The sequence below is a fragment of the Lottia gigantea genome (genome assembly GCF_000327385.1).
Source record: "Lottia gigantea unplaced genomic scaffold LOTGIsca_11, whole genome shotgun sequence".
Taxonomy (NCBI): domain Eukaryota; kingdom Metazoa; phylum Mollusca; class Gastropoda; family Lottiidae; genus Lottia; species Lottia gigantea.
This window is the reverse complement of record NW_008707001.1, coordinates 2,952,627-2,953,791: the sequence shown is the minus strand read 5'-3', so window position 1 is coordinate 2,953,791 and position 1,165 is coordinate 2,952,627. Positions and strand designations below refer to the sequence as shown.

The following is a 1,165-nucleotide window of genomic DNA, read 5'->3' as shown; positions in this document are numbered from 1 at the left end:
CAGTAGATATGTTGTTATCAACCATCTTACAGCATCTTTATTCACCAACTTTGAAATTGGTTGGGCACCAAAGATGTTTGGTTTATGAAGCAGTTCATGTTATTTGGGTACGAGAAATATGCTGCTCCTGGATTGGTTGGTGAAAGCAAGTGCCCTGACGTCATTGAAACCTGTGGTAGCTGGTTTCCTGGCGTCATTGAAATCTGTGGCAACAGACTGGTTGGTGAAAACAGGTGCCCTGACGTCATTGTAACTTTTGGAGACTCGTTGGTTGGTGAGGGCAAGTTCCTTGACGTCATCGAAACTTGTGGTATTTGGTTGGTCATCTGTGGTAATGACGACGACATCATAGGAACTTGTGGCTTGTAAGCGCCAAGTTGTGGTGCAGCAGAATTCAACGGTAAGGTAGACGATGCCATTGGAACATATCCCATTGTTCCATACACTATATCGGGATTTCTGGCTGGCATTTGGGGGAGGGTTCGTCTTGCCCTTCTTCTCGCTTGGCGACGCCTAAAATCACCTTTGGAGAAATCTTCCAGGCATGCCGGATGTATGGACCAAAAATTTCCTTTACCGTTGTCAGAGCGTCCATTCTTGATGAAGCATTCGTTCAGCGACAAATTATGTCTAATGCTGTTCCTCCATGCCTTTTCTTGGTTATTGAAGTAAGGGAATTTTTCCATAATGTACTCGTAGATATCACCGAGAAGTAACTTCTTCTCGCTGGATTCCAGGATAGCCATCGATATCAAGGCAATATACGAATGAGATGGTTTCGTCTTAGAAGGTTCTTTTACCATGGAGATTTCTGAAGAGTTTTGTTTGGAACGGCTTATCGCCTTTCCAGCCATATTGGCTACTTCTTGCTGTCTTGTCGTTTCGTTTGAAGAACCATAATGTATCGCACCTGCATTCAGTGGAATTGATCCCAATACTTCAGCATTCTGTTGAATATGAGCAAAATTCTGTGTTAGATATGCACTCATACCCGGAATGCCATTCACCATATAAGCATCAGAGTTAAACCTTTTGTTAACAGAAGATGGTGAAGACTCTGGTGAACTAGTCGACGAAGATGATTCCCATGAAGAGTCCAAACTGTTGTTCATGACGATTTTCTGGTTCCTTGATTCCGGACTCTTCTCGGTTGGTTTACTGGTCA

At 43.3% G+C, this 1,165-nt stretch overlaps 1 protein-coding gene across 1 annotated transcript; it reads right to left on the bottom strand.

Moving 5' to 3' along the window:
- Positions 1–482: 482 nt before the first annotated feature.
- Positions 483–779, bottom strand: LOTGIDRAFT_79770 (hypothetical protein; the record flags this gene model as incomplete). Its single annotated transcript, XM_009047198.1, has 1 exon — positions 483–779. A coding segment is annotated over one exon (297 nt), but the record flags the coding sequence as incomplete, so codon positions are not given.
- Positions 780–1,165: the final 386 nt, after the last annotated feature.